This window comes from Paroedura picta, chromosome 9 (genome assembly GCF_049243985.1).
Source record: "Paroedura picta isolate Pp20150507F chromosome 9, Ppicta_v3.0, whole genome shotgun sequence".
NCBI classification, from domain to species: Eukaryota; Metazoa; Chordata; class Lepidosauria; order Squamata; family Gekkonidae; genus Paroedura; species Paroedura picta.
Window position 1 is genome coordinate 65054712 of NC_135377.1, and position 27943 is coordinate 65082654.

The 27943-nt window shown below is 45.2% G+C and overlaps 1 protein-coding gene and 1 long non-coding RNA gene across 3 annotated transcripts; one reads left to right on the forward strand and one right to left on the reverse strand.

The window, feature by feature from the left end:
* Positions 1-23526, forward strand: LY86 (lymphocyte antigen 86). The gene is made up of 5 exons (XM_077353124.1): positions 1-223; positions 10875-10961; positions 14408-14536; positions 21270-21322; positions 23130-23526. The coding sequence occupies exons 1-5, from the start codon at positions 109-111 to the stop codon at positions 23211-23213; spliced, it is 468 nt and encodes a 155-aa protein (XP_077209239.1). The 5' UTR covers positions 1-108; the 3' UTR covers positions 23214-23526.
* On the reverse strand, positions 9479-27313 carry LOC143845092 (uncharacterized). Of its 2 annotated transcripts, none has more exons than XR_013234278.1 (4): positions 26724-27313; positions 14391-14516; positions 12595-12719; positions 9479-9925 (listed from the first exon to the last, which is right to left on the reverse strand). It is a non-coding gene; the product is annotated as an uncharacterized LOC143845092 (long non-coding RNA). The 2 variants fall into 2 exon arrangements; XR_013234279.1 differs by having other exon boundaries at positions 12595-12722.
* Positions 27314-27943: the final 630 nt, after the last annotated feature.

Consider the following 27943-nt stretch of genomic DNA (forward strand, 5'->3'; position numbering starts at 1 on the left):
TGCTTTCGCACTTGCACAGGAAGCTGGGGCTTTCACATTCACTGTACGAAGGAAGTGGACAGCTTTCAAACCCTGACTCTGAAGGGAGAGGGCAATCACACAGACAGCATGGAGACGTTTATGGTGGCTCCTCTCATCTTTCTGCTGATTTATTCCAGCGCTGGATGGCCTACCCACACCGTATGCAAGAACAACCATTTGGAAATATACTACAGAAGCTGCGGTGAGATGTCTCAAATTCCCTTCCAAATTGCGCATTAGCAGAGAATGGGCAATCTGGTTGAAAGAGAAACCTTGCTGGGTTCAGCGGGAGACACAAAATTGACAGGGGGACTGTGTGCAACTTGTGGTATACCTGAATGTCTCACGCAATAAAGGTCTCCATCCTCTTCTAAGCCCAGCCCGCCAGCTGAGACCCTCTTCCAAAGCCCTGTGCTCTGTGCCCACAGAATGGGGGTAGTGAGTTCCACCAGCACCCCTCCACCCCTCTTTTTAGATGAGTTGGGTTCAGGAAGAGTTTTTAGCCACAATTTCTTGGCTTTATAGGTTTTTATATTATTGTATGAGTTTTATTGGTTTTTAATGGGTTTGGGGATTTTACTTGATTGTAAGCCGCCTCGAGCCTCCGGGGGGAGGCGGGTAATAAATACTAATACTAATACTAATACTAATACTAATACTAATACTAATACTAATACTAATACTAATACTAATACAGGTAGGTGAGCAGAGACAGGGTATTTTCAGTGGTGGCTCTTCACTTTCACCTTAGGAACGCCCTCTCCCTTGAGAGTTTCCTGGTGCCTTTAACATCCCTTTAGGCGCAAACATGCCAAATCATGTCTTTTAGACATAATTTTATCTACAAGGTTCTGCCTCCTCAACTGCCTTCTTGCCTCTCTTCATCTACGTTTTATGGTTATCCTTTTAGGCTGCTCTGTTTTATGCACCGTTGTGCCCCGGATTGCTTTCATTGGCATGTTTTTCATGATTGACTTGGACTTTTTAAATCGCTGGGTTCCTTTATGGTTTGTTCTGTTTGAGGGTTGAGAGCAGTCTCAAGCGAGTCTGGCGAAGGCAGCTTACAAATGTTTTATACATGAGTAAATAAGGACCTGACATGCATACAGTGTGTGCATAAATCGGTGGCTTCCAATGGATATATCCATGTGTATCCGGAGACATCTGTGCCTGAACTGGTCCCCTGTTTTGCAATGGAACTTGCTTTACAGGTAGGGTTTCCAAGCCTGAGTGTAGATTTGGGGGGGGGGGGAGGTGGAGTCTGGGGAATGGAGGGAGCTCAACAGCTATAATGTCATACTCCCCTTCCCCTGCTGTCACTTTCTCCAGGGGAACTGATCTGTCATCCAGGGCATCTTCAGCCACTACCTGCAGGCAGGTAACCCTATATCACAGGGCTGTTGGGAGGGAAGCATGTAAAATCAAATGCTTCACTTGCTGAAAATTTTTATAGAGAAGGATAGTTACAATGGTTATCAGTGGTGAGCCATGAGAATGAAAACCCTCAATTTAACCTGACCATAATTTCTCAACCCTGGTTGAAAAAGCCTGATTTATAGAGATAGAAGGAAAGGGGTTTTTTTTAAGCCTTGAGTCACTAAATACACAAACACACACAGTAGCAACCTTCAAGAAGGCCCATCTTGACCAAGGACGTAAAAGACAGAGAATGGCTGCTTTGCCCTTCCCTCATCAGCCATTTTCTTATTCTAAATGCTGTTTTCCCATGATGCTTTTCTCCCTGTAAGGTTCCATCTATTGAATTGGCCTGTAGAGGGAACAATGGGAGGAAAAACAGCTGGAGGGGGGGGAGAGACATTTGGAATTGAAAAATAGGCGCTTGGGATGAGTTAAGTACTTTTTCCACTTCAACCACCTTTACTCAGAACAGGTCCACCCTGAACCCTCCTTTCGGGGGGGGGGGGAGGGTATTGGAGTTGCATCCTATGCTTTTGTTAGTCATATAGCAGGGGTGGACAAACCATGGCTCTTCAGATGCACATGGTGGCAGGGGCTCATGGTAATTGTCGTCCATGGACATCTGGCGAGCCACTGTTTGGCCACCCTGTCATATTATGAGCTTGACAGACTGAGAGGGGCACTGAATCGACATCTGTCAGTCCACAGTCAAGACTTGGCCCACCCAACCACCTTTCCTCTCAAAACCAGTTTCTCAAATGAGTCTGAGCATACAGCATTAAAGGAGTGTTGTTAGGAAATACCTGGAGTTTGGAAATACCTGGAGATTTGGGGGGTGGAGCCTGCAGAGGGCAGGGTTTGGAGAAGGGAGGGACTTCAATGGGGTATAATGCCACATGCTCCACCTTCAAAAGTGGCCATTTTCTCCAAGTGAACTGATCTCTGTTGCCTGGAAATGAGCTGTAATCAAAGATCTCCAGCTACCACCTGGAGGTTGGCAATGGAAGATTTTAAGGATTAGAGCACTAACTCATTTGTTTGCCTTATATCAAATTTAAAAAATTCCCTATCAAATTCCTAGATGGAATTTTTCAGCTACGTAGCTACATAGTGCGGCTCAATTTTGCCGGTTTTTTCCTTGGCAAGATCTCTCTGAGGGGCTAAATCCAGGTTCATCCACCATTCAACACAGATGGTGTGGGGGAGGAGGGACACACCAAACCCAGAAGCCAATCCATTTCAGATTTGTCTTTCCCAGAGCTTGTGAGCATAGATTAAACTCTGTCATTTAAAATGAAGCATAACCGGTGCCATTTCCAGAAATCAACACAGTGGCAGAAAGAAGAAAAATACCTATAAGCTTCAAGGTACTAAAATGGCTCCCCGGTGCATCCTTAAGGAGAGTCACCAATAAAGACAGATTAGACACCAGATGGTATCACAGATCAGGCAAATCACAAATCAGAGGATGTCAATACAAGGAAGACTTGTCAAGTATTCAGAACCTCAACTTGCTGGATGACATGTGTCTGTCCTGACATGGTCGCACACCTCACACAACCAGGAGTTGCAGTATGCAGAGTATGCAGTATGCAGAGACAGTACTGATCCTTCCTCCATTCACCTGACTAGGACAAGTTTAACAGTTTGAAAGAAGAACAAGTCTCCATTTCAGATTTCAGCAGCGAGGAGACCCTGAAGGCCTACTCCTGGGTATCTTCCAGACTCAGCTGTAGTGTATCACAATATGAACCAAGGTCAAATTGTCACCACTCTGTGCACACACTTTTTAAGGCAATGTGCGAGCCAGTGTGCGAGCCAGTGTGTGCGAGCCAGTGTTAAGAGTAGATTCTAATCCACAGATCAGGGTTTGATTCCCCACTCCTCCTCCACATGAACTAGCTGGGTAACCTTGGGCCAGGCACAGTACCCACAGATGTCTCAGCTCTACCTCCTTCACAGAATGTCTGATGTGGGGAGAGGAAGGGGAAGCAATTGTCAGCCACTCTGAGACTCCTTTGGATATTAAAAAAGGGGTTAATAAAACCCAACTTCTTATATAATGAAGGCCAATTTAATTCTTTTTAACAACAGACATTCAGTGCCTGGGACCAGAAATATAGAAGTCACTTGAGGAATAGTTGCATGAAGCCCAAATGCCGAAAAAGGCATCTCCTCATTCCTACTTTGTCTAAACGTCACCCCTTAGTGAGCTGTGGATCTGTTGCTTCCTGTCCTCCCAGTACCAATTTCCAAATGCAAGACTCACCGGTGAATGGTGGGCATCAGTCCAAGAGGGATTACAAAGCTGATTTCGACACAGGAACCATCTGGTGCCATCTCTCTGTGGATGCTGAAGCAGCACTGTAGCAACAGGACTTTCACACGGCTGGTTTCCTCATAGTTCCACTGCCCAAACATGCACACACACACAGCTTTTGCACGGGGATTTTTTAAATTAGCTTTCATATTTTTAAAGTAGCTAGTCCTTTTCATTGCCGAATTGCATGGCAAGAATAATCTACTCAACAAAAGCAACTAGGGATGCCAGTCCCAGGCAGGAAGTGGGGATCCAAAAACAAGAAACCTAACTGGAATTAGCCAGGAACTGAAAGGTTGGAGGTCTGTGCAATTTAGACAACAGGTTACAAAATTATATAAGCTTTTATAGTGCACAGGTTTTTAAAAAAAAACTTTGAAGGTTAAAAACACACACAAAACCCACAGACCATTATTGAGAAATTTTCAGATGCATGCCTTTCGACCCTCGCTGGGTCTTCCTCAGACGTCTAATTTTTGGCGCGCATACATTGATAAAACGCAAAATACAAAAAGTGGCCAGTAAAATAAATAAATTATAAGAATCTTTTAGGGTGACAAAGCCAATCAAAATGGATCGGACGGAAAATGTCCATTTATCAGATAATAGCCCCCTTACTTCAGGCTCCCAAGAAACTCTGATGTGCGCCCATGAAATCAGTGCATGTACAAAAGTCCATCCCAGCCTCAAATCCCACCCACTCCTGGCTCCACCCCCAAAGTGTCCAGCTAGTTCCGAACCCAGAGCTGGCAACCCTAAAAGCAACTTTTTCCATTTCCTTTTGGTGCATACAGGGAAGGCCATGTCAAGCTGGCTAGCTCTCCCGTCTTCATATTACCAGGACATTTCCCCATTTTTAAAGAGAATCGGATTTTTTAGACCCCCCTCGAAGTTAGTGCCAGCCACTGATGAGATAAGGTGTCTTCCTCCAAGGGTGAATAATTCTGCTGTTGCTTTTTGGATCACCACACTCCATGTGGTACCTGGAAATCTTCCACTAGTACAATTTATGTCTGGGTGACCATGATCGCTTTTCCTGGAGGAAGCGGCTGCTTTGGAGGGTGAACTCTATGGCAGTTTACCCTGCTGTGGTCCCTTCAAGGGCTCCACCCCCAAAATCTCCAGGTACTTCTCAACCCAGAGCTGGCAACATTGGTTGTTTTGATTCTGCCCTATGAAATAGTTCACAGTAATGTCTGTGTAAGGAAAGGACAACAATAGAATCAGATTTACGAGGAAGATGGTCTTTAATGTGCCTTCACCCTTGTTCATCAAAGCATATCCTTCACATGGATGCTGCTGGGTTGGACTATAAAGGGAAATCTGTCCCTAAACCCCATTTGTTGCATTCATTAATTTAAATCGTTAAAAGTGAATAGCTCAGGAAGTAAAACAGATATGCCTCCCCTTAAAATTCAGAAACAAAAGGTGCCTTGATTTTCAGTCTTGTGTAAAACACTGGTTTTAAAGCAGTAATTAAAGACATATTACAATGGTGGGGGGGGGACTGTGAAATTAGAAACGATTCTGTAATCATGTGTTCAAGACAGCTGTTGGGAGGATTAATCGGAAAGTCTCATTAAGGGCAATGAAGGTGGAAAGCATTATGTAAGTGCTAACAGGTTTTTGCACGTGTGTTCGTATCCGACTGCTCTTCTATTTTAGTGTGAAGTCAACAAAAATAAGCTGAAATGCTTCATGGCCATGCCGTTGTTTGACTGCTCTCTGGTGTAGTACAGAAAGACCAAACATAGTAATATACTCTGCAGAGAGAGAAGAAGGCTCCCCCCATCCCCCAAACTGGAAGAACTTGGTCATATTAATGCCTGAGAACTCATACTATCGGTTTTCACAAAGATAATTTAATGCAATAAAATGCTAGAAAACTATCTGACAGATTTCTAGAAGTATGGAACCCATATTTCTATTTGGAAGGAACTCGGAAAGAGGGAATGGAACAGAACTAGTACATAATGTTTTAATTCATGGTTCCAAAATTGTGGGTTCTGCCTAGAATTGGCAGGTCCAGGTTGGGAAAAAAAGAACTGAAAACTTGGGGGGGGGGGCTGCAGAGGGCAGAGCTTAGGGTGGGCAGGGACTCCTGTGGGGTATAATGCCATCCAGCCCACCTTCTAAGCTGCCATTTTCTCCAGTGGAACTGATCTCTGTTGCCTGAGGAGCTGTAATTTCAGGAGATCCCAAGATCACACCTGGAGATCCCAAGATCCCTAATTCGGTCTCTGACATAGGTCATCAGAGCATCAGGCCTGTCAGATTTTCCTCATGGTTTTAGGGTAGTCTCTATTTGGAAAGCCCGACCTATCACTCAATCTGCTCTTTAAGCCTATCACTTTCACCCCCTCAGACAGCAGTCAGAACAACTTCTTAGAAATGAGTCTTAGCCTAGAGTGTTCCTCCATATTTGAATAATGTCATAGTCTGTGACCTCTGAGACCACCTCTTCCTCTACCCCCCCCCCCCCCCAAAGCGTCTTAAGACTGACGACTGACTGAACAGTCAAAATCTGCCCAAGGTCTCCATCCTCAAAGAGATAAAACTGGCCTCAACTGGGGCCAGGGCTGTTTTGGCCCTGGCCTGGTGGAACGCTCTGCCTGAAGGGAACATGGCCCTCTGGGATCCTAAACAATTCTGAAGGGCCTGCAAGACGGAGCCGTTCCAACAAGCCTACGGTTGAGTCCAGGAAAGAACATCAAAGATGCTAGCCTCCCATCTGCCAATTAAAAAAACTCTCCAAACTCAGGCCAACCCTCAGAAAGGCTCAAATTATCACAAGGATACAGTTAATGTTTCAAATGTTTTAATGCCTAAATTGTATGCTGGTTTTTGTATTTGTTTGTGTATTTGTTGTCAGCCACCCTGAGCTGACCAGGGAACGGTGGGGTACCTATAAAAATGTACTATTATTGTTGTTATTTTATTGGGCACCCCTGAAATTGCAGCACAAACAATTCAGTGAGCTTCATTTCTGTATCAAGGTTCAGACAGACAGAAACTGATTTATACAGTGCATTTGTCTCCCACAGTTTCTCTAAGGGGCTCAGGTGACATACCTGATTCTCCTGTCCTCATTTTAACCCTATGAGGTAGATAAGTTTGCTTCACATCCGAAGGAGGAAATTAATCTGGGTTTTTCAGTCTGACTTTCTAACCACTACATCATATAGGCTTTCTGCTGGATCTTTGAGTAGAGATGCCAGCTGCTAGGTGGGACTTGGGGATCTCCTGGAATTACAGCTCATCTCCAGGCCACGGAGATCAGTTCCCCTGGAGAAAATGGCCGCTTAGAAGGTGGACTGTATCAACATTATGCCCCATTGAAGTCCCTCCCCTCCCCAGACTCCACCCTCTGCAGACTCCACCCCCAAAGTCTCCATGTTTTTTTTCAACCCAGAGCTGGCAATCCTACCTCTAGGGGAGTTTCCATGTCAGCACTCTTGTAGGAATTTGTTCCAAGTTTTGTCCCTCTGCATTTCTATTTATGCCAAGACATTTATGAAGGAAAGATCTATGCTGCCATAAAAATACCATGATAATCATTAAAAATATCATAAATATTTTTAAAAGCCACAACAAATGATACAAGCACTCTAAAAATATCTATAAAACAGATTTCAGACCAGAATCAGTAATAAAACAGATAAATAGGTAAGTAGTAGTTAAAAGCCAGAGTAAAGAGAAATGTTTTGGCCTGGTGCCTAGAAGACTGTATTATAGGTAACAGACAAGCCTCAAGGGGAAGAATATTTTGATGGTGAGGTGATATCTGTGAAAAAACCCATCTATATCACACACAGAATTCTCAGTCCAGGTTAATTTAGACCCGGAGAGATATGAAGGGATTATGTATCCTTGTGTGGTATAATAAAATCAGAGTCCAGCAGCACCTTTAAGACCAACAAAGATTTATTCAAGGTGTGAGCTTTCAAGTGCAAGCATGTCTTGAATAAATCTTTGTTGGTCTTAAAGGTGCTACTGGACTCTGATTTTATTGTGCTACTTCAGACCAACACGGCTACTCATTTGAATCTATATTCTTCTTTGGGGACAGCCCTGACTGTTCTCAAAATTATTAACTGAAGTGGATGAAAGGGATGAAGTATGACAAGTAAAAGATGTTTAAATGCTGAATTCTGCAGGGAATAACAGATTGCAGAAGGTGGGTGGAGGGAAGCCTTGGAACATATCATCAATGCTGTCTGTTCTCAACCGTGGGAAGGAAGGGAGAGGTTGAAGGTTTAAGTGCAGTATCCTGTTTTCTTTGGGGGGTTAAAAAAATGGTAAACATTTTGACTCTGAGAATTTGAGATGTGTTCATTCGCAGCCAGAGAAAGAGAACTCCATAAGTGAATATGAAGGAAGAAAGTTCTTCTGCCAGCAAACTGAGCTGATTTTTCTGTCTGAGCTGCTTTCGACACTAGTAGAATATCTGACGTGGCAGCATCTGGGATTAATCCCTGAACCCACTTCCAAAAGCACAGCTCAGCCTAAGATCGTGCAGAGGGAAGTGCCATTTAGCATGTGGAGATCGATCTTCTTCCGGAACCATTTGAAGAACCACCACCAGCCACCTGAGCACACGGCAACTTCCGAGCTTCAAGTCTTCATAGCTGTTAACTTTGTCATTAAGCCGCTTGTAAGAGAAATCAGTTGCCACAAGCAAAAGTTGCAGGATGCATGCAAACAGCTGAAGGACTCACTCAGATGGTGTACAGCCTGGCATCCATCACATCCAATGGGGTGGATTTTCTTAGCCTCAGTTGGCCGTCCTGTAAATTCACCCCTGATTTAACCACATCTAAGCACAACATAGAGCCTCTTGTGGCGCAGAGTGGTAAGGCAGCAGACATGCAGTCTGAAGCTCTGCCCATGAGACTGGGAGTTCAGCAACTCCCACATATTTTGATGCTTGAACCCAAGGCAAAAAGGATTGACTTGGTGCAACCAGAAGTTTATTCATGGTTTCTCAATTTGCAGAGCATCATTGCTGGACAAGATTCCCTGTGTTAAAATCATGTAACCACAAGTTTTTGCCATGTTTTTTGCATTCATATATTTGTATGAATAATTCTTATGTAGTGGAGTAGTTATAGAGCCTCTTGTGGTGCAGAGTGGTAAGACATGTAGTCTGAAGCTCTGTCCATGAGGCCGGGAGTTCAATCCCAGCAGCCGGCTCAAGGTTGACTCAGCCTTCCATCCTTCTGAGGTCGGTAAAATGAGTATCCAGCTTGCTGGGATGTAAACGGTAATGACTGGGGAAGGGAATGGCAAACCACCCCGTATTGAGTCTGCCAAGAAAACGCTAGAGGGCGTAAACCCAAGGGTCAGACATGACCCAGTGCTTGCACAGGGGATACCTTTACCTTTAAGCACAAGATCTCAGCTGCTGTGCAGGCATGATGGTGTTGTAGGCAGGGAACTAATCCATACTTTAAGGCACAAAACATCTCAACTGCTGTTCTATCTGGCCACATAGAGCATATGTTGAAGAACATATCCTTTCCTGACCCTCTTTCCACAAGGCCCGCATGCACAGACAAAAGAGAAGTGAAATGTTCTCATGCGGAAGTCAAGTTATCTTAATCCACAGTTCACAGGACGGTTGAAAAAGGAAAGAGGAAGGAAAACAAAATGTTAAACACAACCAGATTCCTCTGACACAGGAAAATAAGCTTGCAAAACTTTCTGAAATCAGGACAGTATAACAAGAATGTAAGTAAATACAAGCAAATGTATTAAACAGTGTTCCATGGTTAAAGCACTCAAATGTTTTCCAAAAGATCTGAGACTCAAACAATGTACTACAAGGACACACTGGATATTGCCAACTTTTCCCTCCTCCAGCATCTATCCAGGTATACGTAGCTGTGATGTGGTCATCATCTCATTGGCATGTTTCCCATCCCACATAAGTGGCAGCCAATAAAGTGAGAGGAGGAGACAATAAGAAGACACTAAAACAATTACAAATTACCAAGGAAATACAGGGGAAATACAGGACTTAAATAATGAAATATCTAAAATTAATAACCACACCTCAAAGATTGCAAATCAGAGAGTGCCTCTTCTTCTGTATGTGGATGATGCTGTTCTACTTTCTTGTACAAAGGTGGGCACGAAGCGCCTCCTTTAGGCCTTTGCCTCTTACTGCAATGTAAACATGGTCACCATAAATTATGATAAACCCCACATTTTAGTTTTTGGGAGATCCAGGAAGATATTAAACTGGAGAATTAACCACCATGAAATTGAGCAAGTATGCTCCTTTACATACTTAGGTCTAGTTTTCCATCATTCCCTCAATTGGAATCATCATCTAAAACAAATTGTGAATTCTTTCAAATGTAAATGTTGAACAGTAACAAAATTCTTCTATTCTAATGGTGGCTAATATGTACCAGTAGCCATCAGATTATACTCCGCCAAACTCCTTACATTTCTTTCCTACGGCATCTTCATTTGGGGCTTTGATAGCCTCTCCTGTATAGAGTCTCTGCAGTCCACCTTCCTTCACCATCCATTTGGAGTTCCCAGATGTTTGGCATATATGACCCTTTGTCTCAAAACCAGTCTACTCCGTGTTGCTACTCTAGACCCTATAAAGCTTTGGATTCGCTTTCATTTCAAAGCGGCTCTGGACCCTATAAAGCTTTGGATTCGCTTTCATTTCAAAGCACATCCTGAAAGCTTGATATCTTGCAAGTTAGCTGATTGCTATATTACCTCCTGGTACAAGAAAGTTTCTGATTATCTAAGATCCATTGGGCCATCTCTTGAAGAATTTCATTACTTGGATGAAAAATCAGTGCTTTGCCAGATTAAGATGTGAATTCTGGACACTGACCAACAAGAAATGCCCAAAGACCATGTTCGCCCTTAGCCTTAGGCATTCAACCTACGTATTGACTCCTCCCTTCCTATTTTTCTATACTGCTAAATGCCCAGTCTAGACACTGCTTTATGCTTGCATGCTTAAACTCCTTTCCATCAGCCTGCGGAAGGATATTTTCTGCATAATATGTAAGAAACCTGACATGAATCAATCTCCATGGTACTGGAAATTAAATCTATGGTTTGTATTTGCCTTTTCTCGCAGATCCATTGCAAGACTTTGCTTTTACTCTTGACAGTTGTTCTGACCTGACCGCCGACCATGTTAATATCAGAGCAGCAACAGTTTTAAGTAAGTATAAAATTCATTTCACTACGACTTAATGTAAAGCATCATTACAAATGTAAAAGGATTAATAAAAAGCAAGAGATCTAGATTTCAACTGGTCCAAGGGAAGGTCACCTCAACCCAGGCCAGACCAGGGCTTTTTCACCCCGACCTGGTGGAATGAGCTCCCAGGTGAGCTAAGGGCCCTGATGGAATTTTTGAAGTTCTGCAGGGCCTGTAAGATGGAGCTCTTCCACAAGTCTTTGGTTGAGGCCAGGCTGATTAAGATCTGGGATCCCCCCCCTTGAGCAAATTAGATTGGCATGGCTCCCTTGACACCACCCCATATGGTGTCATGTGTCTGAGCTGGGGGAGGGAGAGTCGGCTGCCGCTGTCTGGAATTGGCTGCGTTTAGATGTAATGGGTTTTACGGTTTTATGGAGGGTTTTAATATGGGGTTTATACACTGTTAGCCGCCATGAGCCGATTTTTGCAGGAGTGGTAGGATTCAAGCTGGATCATAAATAAAATAAACTGTCGATAATTTACCTCAGGGGGAAAAAAGATCACCAACTGGTACTTAAACTTAATGCACTCAATAATTATTCATGTCATGTTCACCATCACCTGATGACTGACAATGACCAACATGTGAGAAATGACCCCAACAGATCCAACACTACAAGTAGGATTTCCATATTGCCTCAGATCACCTGAGTGACTCTTCAATCAGGGCCTAGTCTACACAGGCAGCAAATGACAGGAGTAAGCCCTGTTTCAATAGAACTCATTGTACCAATTCATGCTGCCACTCTGGAAATTCTATTTTAATGCTCCCTCGCAATCAAAAGGCTTGGCAAGTATTAGAAAACTAGCAGAACAGGCCTGTCTTTTCTTGCAAGAAATGAATATTCAAAAATGGCATCCAATCAGCAGCCTGAAATGGAAGAGTACAATACTTTGTGGAAACAGAATTCACAGAACTTGTAAGACTTCTCAGATTACCTGTCTCATGCAGCCCCTCTCTGTCCACTCTCAGCATCCTCTCTCTGGGTAATTTTTGCTGCCACTAGATGGAGAGGGCATTTTCTTTCTGAGGACTAGCACCTTATGCTACCTTGCTGCTAAAATGCTCTGCTCTTCAGCTACAACTGCCCTCTTTCTTTGGCTGGTTGCCATGGGATCAATATGCCTGCTTAGATGCTCTAAAGCAGGGGTAGTCAACCTGTGGTCCTCCAGATGTTCATGGACTACAATTCCCATGAGCCCCCTGCCAGTTGGCAGGGGGGCCAACTGGCAGGGGGCTCATGGGAATTGTAGTCCATGAACATCTGGAGGACCACAGGTTGACTACCCCTGCTCTAAAGGAATAGGATTAGGATCTGCCTCCTCCTCTCTCTTGTCCCTCTTGGTTAGTGTGGATCAGCCTGGGTCTAGCATGGGTCACAGAAATCAGACTGACCATATTCAAAGCAAAAGGGAATTGATTAAGGAAATAAAAAGAGCACATCAGATATGCAGGTCGACACAAGAGACTGAGCAAGGACAAAAGAAAAGGTGATCAAACTGCAGTCCTCTTGAGCCTAACTCTAACATACCCTTAATGATGGGAAATTAGAATAGGCTAGTAATTCTTGGGTGTGCAAGTATTTGTTACCTCATTCCAGTGCGTTGGAGCTCTCTTCAGTTCAGTGCATACCAATGTCAGGGTGAGGGATACACTCCACTGCAAACACAGCCTTTGAAAAGGACCCATTAAACCAGCATCACGCAATATCCAGTCTGCTGGAAGAGAAGGGGATTGTGATGGCTCTTAGTCGCTGATTTCAGAGGGGGCTATGATAGAGTTTGATCTGTAGACTGATTCTCAGCAAATCTTTATTCCTTTATGCTTCTCTTTTTTATTGCCCCTGTCTCACACATACAGCCAGAATCCATCTTTGGCAACATGAGAGCAGTCATGGATTCCTGCATCTCTCTGCATCCTAGCTATTAGATTAGGACTATGCCTCTCTCTTATATAGAAATGTAGTTTCAATAATAAACTGCCTTTATTATGTTGAATGCACAAAGTAGACTCAGATTGTTTTTGTTTTAGTTCCTTGCACGAACAAAGAGCACATGGCTACTTCTAGTGCTTAAGCCACTAGTGTACTCTGCTAGCCTTTGGGAAAATAGCCCAGAGAGCATATATTCAAACACAGCTGAATGTCTTTCCTTTTATTCTTAAAATGCAATTCTGGCTACAGCCACTAGGGGCACAGGGAATTCCAAGCATAGCAAAAGAAACATACCAGGACCATTTCCGCACAGAGGCATAAAACGCACACTGCCTCCTGCTTGCAAATGTGCAACAGGAAATCATGCATTTGCATGCTTCCTGACGGGAGACCCCTCCTGCATTATCCCACTGCCTGATTGTGGCTTTTAGCCTCCCAACAAGGCAGTGGAGAAGCCTAAAGTGTGGACAACCTGCACTTCTCCCCCCGCTCCTCAGGTTGTCAATCAACGCAAGCCACCAATCCCTTCACAGCAGTTGTTTTGGGGACTCAAACCTCTGTCTGCCATTTTCTCATCCAAGCCAATTAGCCAGGAGCCCAGTACTTGTCAGATCAAATGCAAGCACAACCAGCTTTATTGATGAACACTCTGGGGATTAACAGGAAAAGAAGTTTACTGAAGTAGCAGTACAAAGCTCATGCTTATTGTTGCTGAAATTGGTTTGATAGGCAATACACTGATATAACCCCAAATGATAACAGGAGGACTTCCCCTGTTCCCAGAGTGGAAACCAGCCCTGCGTCCAGGTGCGCATGACATCATTCGTGCAAGGCTGACACAAGGCCAGCCACATGAATAATATCCAAGCAGCCCTCTTGCATATCTCCATCTACCCAAGAGAATCAGACTACACCAACCAGCAAGCAATGCAAAGCAATAAAAGGAGTTATATTCAGTTAACTTTCCCACATCCACTCCCCACTGGCAGATGACGATATACAAAATGACAAGGGACATTGGCAGATGACAATAACAAATGATCATGGCAGGAGGCTGGCAACCAGGCCGCTCCTGACATGCAGTTGCCTCCAGAGCAGGGGTAGTCAAACTGCGGCCCTCCAGATGCCCATGGACTACAACTCCCAGAAGCCCCTGCCAGCATTCGCTGGCAGGGGCTTCTGGGAGTTGTAGTCCATGGACATCTGGAGGGCCGCAGTATGACTACCCCTGCTCTAGACTCATTGCGATCAAATTCGTTTTTAAAACCCATCTGAAAACCAAAAACCCTAGCCAGATCTTCACCAAACTTGGAGGCAATATTGCTTTTGCATTCAGAGGTAAGTCACACCATGGTGAGCAAAAAGACGAATTTTCGCTCTCCTTTTCTTTTAAGAAAGCAAACACTGTAGCAACTTCCTTGGTTTCCATGCAGCTGCTTGTATGATCACTCACCTCCATTCTCTCTGCAGGGTACAGTATCAGGGAACTCTTTGTGACTGTCAGTCTTGGCGTGAGTGGCAAAAGCATCCCAGTTTTCTCAAAACAACTTTGTGAGGGTGATCATCCGAACCTGAGTTTCTGTGGAAGAAAGAAAGGAGGTAATTGGTTTTTTCTTCAGGGGGTTGCAGGAGCCCTGGGGAGGGGGGGGGGTCCACTGCATTTCCCCTCCTGTGTTAATGGACTTGGCCCTAACCGAGGGAACCAACTGCTTTGCTTCCCCTCTCCCCTCCTGCGCATGAGTAAATTCTCTCATGGTTTCTATGCCTGCACACCTATTTCTACCTTAAACCCCAGCCTATTTCTCCCCCTCCCCTTCAAGCCTCCTCAAGACTGTCTGTTAAACCCAGGTGATGATGTCACTTCCAGTAACATGCAACTTATGGGGACATGGCAGGGAGGCGTGGCCAGCTGACATCACTTCCAGGGCTCCTCAAAACTTGAAAAATTATTCCACAGGCTCCTCCATGGTCAAAAGGCTGAAAAAGGATGCGCTAAGCAATTGCCTTCTGGGTGATACCAACCCTAGCATAACTGCTTTCTCCGAATCCTGTTTCCCAGTTCAATCAATAATCAGATATCCTTCCTTTCCTGGAATGTAACTGTGGGATCGAATTCTCCCATTCCAGCTGGGTTATTCTAAAAGCAAATCTATTCTTTCCTAACAGCCACGATGATTGACTAGTATTATTTCTACTAGTACTTACCCTTGTTTAGCACTAATAAACATGCTAAGCATAGAGAATACAAAAGTTAATAGGCTTTCTCCGGAGATAAAGGTAAAGGTAAAGGTATCCCCTGTGCAAGCACCGAGTCATGTCTGACCCTTGGGGTGACACCCTCTAGCGTTTTCATGGCAGACTCAATACAGGGTGGTTTGCCAGTGCCTTCCCCAGTCATGACCGTTTACCCCCCAGCAAGCTGGGTACTCATTTTACCGACCTCGGAAGGATGGAAAGCTGAGTCAACCTTGAGCCGGCTGCTGGGATTGAATTCCCAGCCTCATGGGCAGAGCTTTCAGACAGCTGCCTTACCACTCTGCGCCACAAGAGGCTCTCCGGAGATACAGAAGACAAAAAGTGAAAAGAAAAGAGATTTTGTGCACAGGAGAGGTGAAATCAGAAACATGTCACTACTTGGTGGATGTGGCCGGCTGCTATACAGCCCTCTATCAGCAGATATTTCCATTCCCCCCCCCCCTGCACATGGGAAGACATGCAGAGAGCACGCAACCAAATGAAAAACGAACCTCCTCGGGGTGAGTCAGTCAGACACAAAAGGCCCTTAGCTTTCTCTTTGCTACAGCTGGGTCTCAATCAGACGTGGAACAATTAATTGACCTGCCATACGTGGTAGTGAGTTTTATGACTGTGCAGCAGTCCCTCTCCTAAGGTGGCCTCTGGGGTATTACTAGCGCATTTTCACATGGAATGGAGAGATCGCTCGGAATAATAGACAAAAGCTGCCAGAGCAACCAATCATGCAAATTATCGAAGCCAGACTGATGGGAAAATTAAATTCCAAGACACTTTCAATCGTATATTGAATTAAAGAAAATAAAGGCACCCACGGATCCTACTGGAAGGCTGTCCTGTTCTGATGAAGTGCTCAATATGAACCTGTAGAAAATACATTATACAGGACCGGAGCCCATGCCAGACACAACACAAACGGCTGCTTACATCTTAAATCACAAAGCCAAATTCTTCTGGGGCTTTGCAAGTCCTTAATCTTCGTAAGGCAGGAAAACTGTTTTCTCCAACTAAGGATATTATGATATAAAGCCATAGCTGATTGCATTAGATAATACCATATATCTTAATACAGGCACTGTTCTCATAGGCTAGGGAGGGCTTACCGGCATGTTTGGAACAGACACTTTCTTTTTAACAAGATGAGGAGAAGGGGCAGTATCTGCATTTTACAAGTATTTTATATATCCTTATATATCGTTCTGTGCAGAGAGATTTGTACTGGGTAATTCTATGGAAGTTTTGAAGTTTGGGGTATTTATTACAGGGTTTCCCTTGGCACAGGAACGTAAGGACCCAGCTACACATTACACTTCTTGCAGGTCCACTCGTGATTTTGTCCAGCAGATATGTCCTTGGAGTTTGCTGTTGCGACTTCGTCGTCAGGGGTGGTTGGACTTGGACTGGGACTATGGCACCCAGTGAAAGGGAGCTTAAGCCTTCCCACCTGCATAACGTTCCTGACCTAAGATGGTGAAACGAAGGTGCTATTTGTTTCACTGGAAGAGTCGCTCATCAGCATGCACGGTTCCCCAATGGGGTAAACAGCTGCTATCTGGGACCATTTTTAAATGGAAAATGGTGCAGTTGGGAATAGGTCGTGCCCTCTCCGGCGCGCTTTGGCCGTTTTGGCGATCACTGAAGCCCAAAGTGGCCAGTGCCACTTCAGTGATCGCTGAAGTGGCCAAAGTGCGCCGGAGCACATAATCCTAGTTGGGAATAGGTCATCTCCCTCACACACCACTGTCTAGATATGGATTGGCCCCACATATCTGGGAATTCAATTTCAACAACCGGGAACTCCCAGTGTACATCTGTATATCTGAGGGTCCACCACTCCCAACATGTTCCCCAAAGAACATTAAGTTCCATGAATACCAACTTGTTGGTGATCCCTGGGCCCAAAGACATCTGGCTGGCCTCAACCAGAGCCAGGGCCTTTTCAGCCCCGACTCTTGCCTGCTGGAATGAGCTGCCAGCGGAGTTCAGGCCCTTACAGAGCTGTCAAAGTTCCACAAGACCTGTGAAATAACACCACCAGGTCTATGGGTGCCCCCCACCCACCATACATAAGACTTTCCCTCTACAGGGGACATTTACCACCATAGTAACAGATAATCACCAGTTAAACAGTGGCGTTGTCTTGAATTTTATTGTATTTTTTATTGTTTTACAGTTTTAAATAGCGTAACACGTGACAGTTTTAACTGTTGTAAACTGCCCTGAGCCTGTCATTGGAGGAGTGGCCTAGAAATTGAATTATAAATTGAATTATAATAAATAAGAAATTGAATTATAAATAAATAAGAATAAATCTTTCTGACCAGAAACAGTATAACACGCCGTTAGGCCCCAAGTCTGTTTATGGCTGTGATAGCTATTTGGGTATATAACATAAGTTCCTTATGATTCAGGCCCAGGATTCATCTAGTCTAGCATTCTGTGGCCAGTGCAGACAGCCAGATCTCAATCCCAGCTTGAAGGCATGTTGTGGCTCTCCGTACCTGGCATTCAGAGGTACGCTGCTTCTGCTTTGTTCTTGGAACTCGCAGTCCAAATGATTTGGCCACCACCATGATAGATATTCCTACAACATCAAAGCTGAATTACTGCAGCGTATTCTTCCCACGGCTGGCTTTAAAGCTTGGCTGGTAAGTTTCATTTGTTCCAAATGCAGCTGTTCATTTAATTACAGGACAGAACTGCAGTGGCACATCACATCAATGCTGTGATACAGCCCTGTTGGCTCCCAACTATTCTCTTAGCCCGAAGCTCTGGTCTTAATAACTGGATGCCAAATTACACCCAGCTTAAGTGCCTGGGGGCACCATGACACCTGCCAATGTGTTTCCTTACACTCATTTGGCTCTTGAATCTTGGGGATACCATTCCAAGGAGCTCAAGATTCAGACACCTTACATGGTGCTGTGAGGTTGTTCAGGCCAAAGATGAGCTTCATAACAGAGTGAATGTGAACCTGGAACCTCCCAGATCCTTCTGCAACACTCTAACTCACAGATTTCCAACTAGAGTTTCAGGGAATCCTGGGGTTACGCAAGGGCTCCCCAAAGGTTACGCAGCCTTTCCCAGAAGTCTGGATGGTTGCTGACACCACAAGAAAACACTGACACCCACTTCCCTTGTTGCCCTAGAGACCTGGTCTTTTTCTCCACAATGGAAAACCAGTAAATGATCAATCAATCGATTGGCTGGCTCCTGCATCCTACATCTGCACCCACTTCTCTGAAGGGGCATTCACCACTTCCGGGCTTCCTCGAAGCCTGAGAAATATTTCAGGGGTTGAAAAAGCCTGCACCACTCTGCCACACAGGCAGGCTGTGTATCCAAAGGATAGATCTGAATATTGACTGTCAGGAGAACATTCTGGGCTGGAAGAAAGACTCAGCTCCTCTGAGGGCATTATAACATGGCCACAGCCTTTATTTCAAACCACCTCCCACTGGAGGGTTGGCCTAGCACGAAGGGTGAAGCCTGACCATCAGCTGTCGGGCTGCTCCACCTGGTTCCCTGGGACACCCTGGGCCCACGACTTTCTCAGCCAGGAAAGCAGGTCCCTTTTCTAGAGAAGTGACCCGAGAAAGGGGAGCCAACAGGGCGCCCACCTCATATGGCTACCACCACAGCTGCCCGGCAGATGAGCTCCTGGCTTTCAAGCCAGGATAACCACACTCGTTCAAGGCCAGCTTCCTTAGTGAGGACCCCAATCCCCCTGGGAGTCTGGTATGCAAACTGGACTCCCTGCCAACAGGCTCCCTCTCATGACCTAGACCAGGGGTAGTCAAACTGCGGCCCTCCAGATGTCCATGGACTACAATTCCCGGGAGCCCCCTGCCAGCATTTGCTGGCAGGGGGCTCCTGGGAATTGTAGTCCATGGACATCTGGAGGGCCGCAGTTTGACTACCCCTGACCTAGACCAAGGCTGTGACAATAAATATATTTTGTAAACACCGAACTCTGTAACCGCAACTTTTTAACCACACATTGAGAAACAGGGTGGGTGGGAGGGAACCTGTTTGTGTGGCCGCCGGAAAGGAGAGGTGGGCCACAAGCCCATGGTGACTATTTATAGCCACCTAGCCCACCTACCCGCCCCTGACGCCAACGCGTTCTGACATGCCTATGTTGTGCCCGAGTTCATCGCGACCTCCACCAGCCCGCTCTCCACAGCGTCAACCAGCATCCCAGTGAATTGCAGCTGCTCATTATGCAGAATTTATTTCCATAGACAGCTCTGCCCAGGACTGCCCATTTTATCTGCTGCTGTGCTTTTTCAAATAACTGAAAGATACCAGTAAAATGAACTTTATCATTATTCAAAGCTATATGCACTGAAATTTTATTGGGCTTTATTTTAACCGAAATTTTACAAGCCACCCATTTTCTGGCCGTGTGGCGGGGTAGGAATGCAACACATAAAACAAAGAAGCAAACAAGCTAGCTGCCAATGTTTCTTAAAAAATAGAACTTGCAGGGCTGAAGTGTGAGACTAGCCATCTGAAACAGATGTCGTTGGTCCTGCAAATTGTTCTTTTAAACAAGAACCGGCTTAATGTCCAGGCTTAAGGACTCTGGAATTCTCTTTGAAACCTGGCAGAGCTTTTCAGGCTCACACAGATGGGGGTACAGAACTTGGAGAGGCATCAGTCTTGGGGAGAGCCAGGCCTCAGGAAATCAAGTGCAAGAGAAGGCGAAGAGCACAGTTGATTGCTAAAGCCACATTGATGCTGCTGAGGTTTATTGAAGTAGCCACTGCAAATAGCTACAGGAGTAACAAACACCTGGAAATTAGGATGGTACAAGAAATTATTTAACTGATCTCTTTAGAAGAACAATATTGATTTCAGGGTTCCATCCAATATACATGATTTGTTCAGTTTTTTATTATGGAGGTTGTGTGCAGAGTCAGCATACTGTTTAGATGTAAAAGGTTTCTACCATCAGTAGCGTCCCTATCTTATCTGGCCCCCTGGCAGATAAGTTTTTAACATTTCCCTTCTCTATTTTCTTTGTCCTCAAGTCACAGCTGACTTATGACGATCCCCCAGGGCAGGGGTGGCTAAACTGTGGTTCTCCAGATGTTTGTGGACTACAATTCCCGTGGGCTCCTGGGTTTCCCAGGCAAGAGATGTTTGGAGTTGGTTTGCCATTGCCGGCCTCCACCTTGGCCCTCCTTAGCTTCTGTGACCTGACAAATCAGGCTAGGCGGGGACTATCTACAGTGCCCAGCCAACTCAATGCCATTGTGGCAATGCCAGCAGATGTCAAGCACAACAACACAATCCAAGCAAGGGGCAGGGGGTGCCTTGTACATTCTTTGCCAAGCAGAGTAGGGATGAGTAGATCTTGAGATCAAAAGATGGAAATAAGGGGAGTAGAGACACGGAAAAATTAGGTGAAGGATGAATGCGAAAGGGGTGAGAAAGGAGAGAAATTAAGAGAAGGAAACACTGTTTTATCTTGCTGCGACACCTTAACTACTGCTTTGCACGATCTCGCCAAGCTGTGTGCAAGGCTAAAGGCTAGATCAGGGATTCCCAGCCAGGGGCCTTTCCTCTCCTACCTTAATGGACTTGGCCATTCTTTCAAGCCAACATGACACAGAGCTACTGTAGCAATAGTACAGGTGTGCAGTGGAGCGAAAGGAGGGTGAAGGACCCTGGTGGTTATGTCACTTCTGGTGACATGTCACTTCCAGGGGGCATGACAGGGCGATGTGGCCAACAGATGTCACTTCCGGGGGTCCTCAAAACTTGAAAATTTATTCTCCTTTTGACTATCCAAAGATGGCTTGTCTGACTAGGGGGGGCATCACCTGGGCATGGAATTTGGGTCTCTGTGGGTGGCTAAATAGTTGTGAATTTCCTGTATTCTTCAGAAGGTTGCACTAGATGATCCTGGAGGACCCTTTCAACTCTATGACTTTAATAGAAACTGCTCAGTGGCACACCCCCCTACATCATGTGGTGCCCAGGACATGTGCCATGCCTGCCATACCTTAAATTCACCACTATCTACTGTGCCTGGCCTTCTTAACCCATCACTGGTCTATTTGCTTTGCAGAGCTTATCTACCATGAAGGGCCTATTTCACTCAACGTCCATGAAATCCCTCAAGTAAGTTCTTGGTTTCCTCTCTGGAAGAGAAATACTAACCCGGTGGGGAAGCTACCAGCAGCAATGCTGTGATTATGTTAATGTATCACAGAACTAGACATATGAATGAGGGATATGCCTGTTGTAATCTCATTTAGTAGTGCCTGCAACAATAGTGCCTGCAACATGTTGTGACATCATCGCTTGATCCACAACTCAGCCCGAGAGGGATGTATGAACTGTTTGAGCTATCGCTCGGCCCAAGTTGAAGACGGGAACTGCTTGAGATGACATGGCCATTCCCATGCTGTCAATGCATTATCAGCCATGGCTCACTCATAAATGAAAGCCCTCACTTTAGACGAGGGTGATCAAATGACAGACACTTATGTGTGAAGCAGCTGTTAAACTTACCTAAGAAAGGAGCTTACTAGATATCCAAGTCCTGTGTCTTTGGCACCAAGATCCATCTTAATCATAGTGGACTCTCTGGCTGGTACCCCACTGAAGTCCCTGCCCTCCCCAGGCTCTACCCACAATTCCCCAGGAAAAAAAGCAATACTGACCCCAAAAAATACAGAGTCAAAGAACCAAAAAGGTTAAATAAATGGAAACATGAGGCCAGATGTTTAAAGTATTTTACACAGAAGAATTAGAAGTATATTTAAAGGTGATACAAAGGAAATGGTTATATTTTATGGAGAAGGTTAAAAGCACTAAAAGGCCTCAATATTGGCCACATTTATAAAATCGATACCAGAGTAAGCAAACTAGGACCCAGCAGTCTAACCCAGATGCACTTCGGTGCAACAGCCCTCTTCAGTGGTCAAGCATAGAACTGCATGCATAACTTGCACGATACATACTAGGCTCAAGGCATAGAACGCATTCCATCAGATGATGGAAAGGACACTGTGGAAATTGTATTCCTATAGGGCTGAATAGGAATTGTTGCAGCCTCGTTATTTCTCACAGAAGACCCGGATCGAACACAGTAGTGGTGAGGTGGTAACTCAATATGCACCTTCCTTACAAATAATCAATTGTAGTGAAGAGCCAATGGCATGCATTGTAAGTAGAAGTTTCACAGCATGGACATGGCAACCCAACGCCCCTCTTCCCCTACCAGTAGCCAGCCAGGATCTGGGATCCTTGAGGTATCCAGTTTTATTGTTGTTGTTAGTTGCAAAGTTGTGTCTGACCCATCACAACCCCATGGACAATGATGCTCCAGGCCTTCCTGTCCTCTACCATTCCCTGGAGTCCATTTAAATTTGCACTGACTGCTTCAGTGACTCCATCCAGCCACCTCATTCTCTGTCGTCCCCTTCTTCTTTTGCCCTCGATTGCTCCCAGCATTAGGCTCTTCTCCAGGGAGTCCTTCCTTCTCATGAGGTGGCCAAAGTATTTGAGTTTCATCTTCAGGATCTGGCCTTCTAAAGAGCAGTCAGGGTTGATCTCCTCTAGGACTGACTGGTTTGTTTGCCTTGCAGTCCAAGGGACTCACAAGAGTCTTCTCCAGCACCAGAGTTCAAAAGCCTCAATTCTTTGGTCCAACTTTCACAGCCATACATTGCAACTTGGAAGACCATAGCCTTGACTGTATGGACAGTACCAAAAGGCATCCAGTCTACACGTCCCATAATGCTGACTGGAAACCTGTTCCCCGGGCTTCTCTAAGCAGCTGCTTGTTGCAAGTCGGTTCAGTATAGTGGGATCCAAAAGTAGATCTCGGTATCACACGAAGAACGGTCTTTTCTTGGTAAAAGAAGGATGCACTCCTTGCAGGCTTTTGCTGAGCTGATGCTTTGCCATCATTTTCTTGCAGGGAGACTTTAATGCGACAGTGGAGATGTTTAACGAAGACCACCGCACTGTCATTTGCACTGATATAACCATTCTGAGCCAGTGAGAACTTGAAGGAGTTCTTAAGCCCTTCAATTACGGCATGGTCTGCGAGTCATCGTGGTTTTTTTGTTTTGTTTTGAAGACAAAAACTACAGAGTGAATTCGCTGCTGCAAAACAACGCAACCCTAAGGCTGAGGTTCAACTTGCTTACTTTCTGTTGCTTTTAAGGAACTTGTAAAGGCCTGGTGTGTACATTTTTTCCTCCAGATTCAGGGAAGTATATTTGGCTTTGGTTTCATAACCCTCTGGTTCTTTTGAGTACATGTTTTGTTGAAGCTCAGCCCAGCGGCCAGGCCATAAACAATCGTGATGTTTACAGACAGATCTGGACTTGATTTCAAAATGGTGGGTTGGAGGTTCAGGGCACCATCCAACAGAGAGCAGACAGATGTATTTCTTTCTGGAAGCAAGCCTTGGAGCCTATTTATTAGAGCCTGACCACACTTCCCAAAGCGGCCAGGGTCTAATCCCTTTCCATTGCCATATGAAGCTGCCTTAGAGTGAATCAGACTATTGCTCCTTCAAGTTGAGCTTTGTCTTCTCCAGGATTTCTCAACAAGGATTTCGTGAACCCCTGGGTTTTCTTGACAACCCTGGAAGGGTTTCCTGAATGGGTGGGAGTTAATTAATGTTTAGTATATTGTAAAAATGTGTTAAATCAGGTGATATCACTACATATGGTCATGTTGACCCGCCCCTCCCCAAAATGACCAATTATAGGCCTTGGAGGAGATGGGAAAGGGAGGGTCCCCAGGTTGTCATGGCCACAGCTATGCTTCCCAACCATATTCTGCACGGTCGCACCACTTTTGGGGTTTCTCAAAGCCTGAAGAATGTTTCAGGGATTTCTCATGGGAAAAAATTGAGAAAGGCTGGTCTACTCAATCTATGAGGTTCTTTTCACTTGAGAAGCTGAGGATTGAACTCAAGACTTTGTGCATGCCAAGCACAGCCACTGAGCCATAGCCCAGCCCAGCCATTCTTCTTCCCATGAAAGAAGCTCTTCCACTAGATGAAGAGTGACTTCTACCGAAGGAAAGTTTCAAACTTGTTTGAACTGAATGATTTTTACTGGGTTGCCTTTATGTTGGTGGTTCAACAGGGCACAGCCCTTGAAGAATCACCAGTGTGCCATCTGCTGCAGGGCAACACTAAGGGCCGGGTCAGTTAGGGTTATTCGGTCAGGGTTATGAAATACGACAGCGCCTAAAGCCTGATCCATCGCTGGTAGGCAAAATCACAAAACTCCGGCTCACTTACTTTGGCTATATCATGTGATCCAACTCAGTGGAGAAAGCAATTCTGCTAGGATCGGTCAGCGGGAAAAGGAAACCAGGCCAACAAAGCGCACGGTGGTTAGTCACAATCAAAATGAACACCGGCCAGAACATTGCATGGCTGGGGGAGGCGGTGTGGGATCGGGGATCATGGTGACAGCTGAGCCGTGGGATCGTGAAGAGATTTCTCCCTCGGAGGTAAGTGGGGCTGAGAGAGTTCTGAGAGAATTGCCTTGCAAAAACAGCTCTAAAAGAACTCCACTACACCAAGTTTGAACATACTAATCTGCCTTATAATGAATCCAACTACTGGTCCTTCAGGCTTGGTATTGTCTACTCAGACAGGCTCTTTCTCCAAGGTCACCCAGCTGGCTGCATGTGGAGGAAGAGCGGGGAATCAAACCTGGTTCTCCAGACCAGAGTCTGCCCCTCTTTAACCACTACATCACACTGACACTTCATCCTGGCCTCTATCCTTTCCCTTCATCTTTCCCTGGTGAAGTCAAGGTTCTTTCCAATAGTAGGTAGAGCCACATATCTCTTCCTCTTTCCGAAAATTCTTTTCCACTGAGCACGAGGCACCTTCATCACCCGGTCCTGCACAACGTTCATGTTCTCTTTCAATTCCTGTTTTTCTCTCCCCCAACCAGCATTACACAGTTTGATATTAACAATGAGGAAGAAGAGCTAGTTTTTATATCCCGCTTTTCACTACCTGAAGAAGTCTCAAAGCAGCTTACAATCACCTTCTGTTCCTCTCTCCACAACAGACACCCTGAAAGAGTTCTGAGAGAAACTGCTCTGTGAGAACAGCTCCATCAGGACTGTGACTAGCCCAGCTGGCTGCAAGTGGAGGAGCAGGGAATCAAACCCAGCTTGCCAGATTAGAAGCCACCAGTCTTATCCACCACACTAAGCTGTTCATTACAGGGTAACAGCGCTGACTTTGTTAGCCTAGATTGGCCCAAACTTGTCAGCGCTTGGAACCTAAGCAGGGTCGGCCTTGGTTAGCATTTGGATGGGAGACCTCTGAGGAAAAATTATGGGAATTACACAGAAGCAGGCAATGGCAAATCACCCCCGAATGTCTCTTGCCTGGCTGCCAGTCAATCTCCTGGTTATACTAAACACGTCATACGATAATTACATAAATACATAACATCCCTTTCTCAGAGATAAACAATAAAGCAGGGGTCTTCAACCTGTGGTCCTCCAGGTGTTAATGGACTACAATTCCCATGAACCCCTGCCAGCGTTTTCTGGCAGGGGCTCATGGGAATTGTAGTCCATTAACACCTGGAGAACTACGGGTTGACTACCCCTGCAATAAAGGATCTGATTATAACCTGCCCAGAGAAGGTCTCAAGAGCGGCAGGATAGAAATTGAATTAATAATAATAATAATAATAATAATAATAATGAGAAACCAGGAGTAAGTCAACAGAGGCATAACAGAGACCAAGCATGAGAAGAATAAGATGTAGCTAAGCACTTTGGAAAGGAGTATCTTGTTCCACCCTCCCCAGTGCCCCACCTTCTGAACAAGAAAGGCAGTTTCTGCCAAGCTGAGTTTGACTGAGGTAACATCCAAATTTAGAACCCTCTTAACAATGACTGCAACTGCCTGTCCAAAATAATCTTCCAGGCCAAATTCAGCTACACCTCGCAACCTAACAGGTTCTGATTATAGCCTGAGTGAAAGAACATTGTATGGTGACTCACAGCTGTAAAGAGGAAGAGGGAAATATGTGTGTGTGTTTTTTAACGGAAACAGGACTTGTGAACTTCCCAGTCAGTCCATCCTAAAATCAAAAGAGGGAGGTGTGAATGGCTCTGCTCCTTTGCACAAATAGCAACTTTCTTAGAAGATCTGAATGGACTTGAGACAATTTTGAGGATTTTTCTCAAAGCATCACCTGAACGCTGTTTAAAAAGAGGCCTTTCTAGAAAGTGCTTTCATTTTAATGTATATTATATGGGGTTTTTATGGGGGGGGGGTTATGTTGTAAGCCGCCACAAGTCTTCTGAAAGCGGTGGGATATAAGCCTAATAATAATAATAATAATAATAATAATAATAATAATAATAATAATAATAATAATAATAATAATAATAATAATAATAATAATAATAGACCTGGGGCTTAACCCTTCAGCTTCCCCCTGATTTCACTGTTCAATACCAGCTTCCCCAATCCATTACTGGCAAGAAAAGATGTAAATCAGCCCATGCTTACCTTTGCACAAAGATTCAGGCTTTCTGGATGGCCCTCAATCAATCAACCAAACAAATTATGAGACCGCAGCTTCAATGCTCTGGACCTTATGCATGCTCTGGAGTTTTGATGCATGCTTAGAAGTTGATGCCCAGTTGTGCTGGGGGGGGGGGTGGGGGGGCTGGTGTGCTACTGCTGCAGCAGAGGCCTTGAGCTGTAACAGCTGCTGAATGTAGATTCTAGCTGGAACTAGAGTTCCTACAGCCTCAGGGCTGCACCTAAAGGCATGTCCCTTAGCAGGGTCGTTAACAAGTCACTGTCAAAAGCCAGAGGGCTACCAGAGCCAGGAGAGTCCAGAAAACAAGCCAGGAGTCAGAGCCATGTAAACAACATGCCAGCAAGGAGGAACCAAGGTTACCAGTTAGGGTAATCAGGAGATTCAGGAGCAAGGAGGAGAAGCAGGCTATCTCAGGAAAGATGCAAGTTGTTCCCAGGCAGCATTCTTGCTGGCCATGCCTTAAATCAAGCTTGCAGTCTTCCACTTTGTAGCCATGTTGATTTGCATCTAATTTGTAAAGTAAGCCTCTGTGGACAGCATCCGACTGCGGGAGGAGACTCCAAAGAGCTCTCTGCTTCAGAGGCTGTAAGTTTACCAGAAGCCTTGCTAGTTGTTCCTCACTGAGCCAGGTGGTGATTAGCAGGAGCTGAAACAGCTGGCTCTCCTTCATCTTCTGGGCCAGCTGCCTTGGCTTCCTTTATGGCCAATTCCATGTTCTCATCAGAAGAACTGTCAGTGCTGGCTGGAGGGGCCATGACACCAGTGCTTTCAGACCCTACTTGCCCCAATTCAAAGTGTCTCATCACTCACATGATATTCTGCATTAATTCCTTGCCTAATAGGTCATTCAAACCCCACAGAAATCACTTGGCCTTGTAGCAACCAGGATGCTGCAAGAATATAGGATGCTGGATCAGACCCAAAGCCCAATTAATCCAGCACTCAGTGGCCAACCAGCTGCCCACAAACAGGAAGGCTGCAGCAGATACCCTTCCTGTACTCCCCAGCAAGTGATTTCAAGAGGCATACTAGACTGGAGGGTGTAGATATCCATCATCATTTGTTCATATAGAGCAGGGGTAGTCAACCTGTGGTCCTCCAGATGTCCATGGACTACAATTCCCATGAACCCCTGCCAGCATTTGCTAACCCAAGTTGACTATCCCTGCTATAGAGTGTATAT